At 35.0% G+C, this 615-nt stretch overlaps 1 protein-coding gene across 1 annotated transcript in view; it reads left to right on the top strand.

Annotated features, from left to right (window-relative positions):
- LOC105624675 (peroxisomal acyl-coenzyme A oxidase 3) overlaps positions 1 to 590 on the top strand; it is a gene marked incomplete at its 3' end in the record, with an annotated part of 4,927 nt that extends 4,337 nt beyond the window's left edge. The window contains exon 10 of the mRNA XM_012206031.1: positions 294 to 590. Within this exon, the coding sequence (XP_012061421.1) occupies positions 294 to 590 (297 nt within the window). The remainder of the gene's footprint in view (positions 1 to 293) is intronic.
- Positions 591 to 615: the final 25 nt, after the last annotated feature.

Below are 615 nucleotides of genomic sequence, written 5' to 3'. Positions count from 1 at the left end.
GTGTGTGTGTGTGTGTGTGTGTGTGTGTGTGTGTGTGTGTGTGTGTGTGTGTGTGTGTGTGTGTGTGTGTGTGTGTGTGTGTGTGTGTGTGTGTGTGTGTGTGTGTATAAAATCATATAATATTTCAATTGGAACAGAAAAAAATGACACACATTATATTTTAAATAATTCGTATATATCGAACTATGGTGTATAAAAATTCTCAATTATTAATAAAAAACACGTGCATCTTTTATCCAATAAGTATGTTTTACATCATTTGCATAAAAATTTAATTATATTCTTCATTACAGCATGCCGTAATGCTATACTTTAACAGATGTGTACAAGATCTGAAATGGAAAACAAACGAAAGAGAGGTATTAACACAATTGTGTTCCTTATTTGGAGCTATAACATTGGAGAAAAGATTGGGAGATTTGTACAGTGGTGGTTATGCCTCTCCTAATAGTAATATAGATAATTTTTTGCGGGAAGGAATTATAATGTTGTGCAGAGACTTAGTCGATAATGCTGTTGCATTAGTCGACGTATTGGCACCGCCTGACTTTATTCTTAATTCTGCTCTAGGAATGTCTGATGGCGAGGTATGTTCTCTCTCTCTCTCTCTCTCTC

This window comes from Atta cephalotes, assembly GCF_000143395.1.
Source record: "Atta cephalotes unplaced genomic scaffold scaffold00084, whole genome shotgun sequence".
Classification (NCBI taxonomy): domain Eukaryota; kingdom Metazoa; phylum Arthropoda; class Insecta; order Hymenoptera; family Formicidae; genus Atta; species Atta cephalotes.
This window is presented reverse-complemented; position numbering and strand designations above follow the sequence as displayed.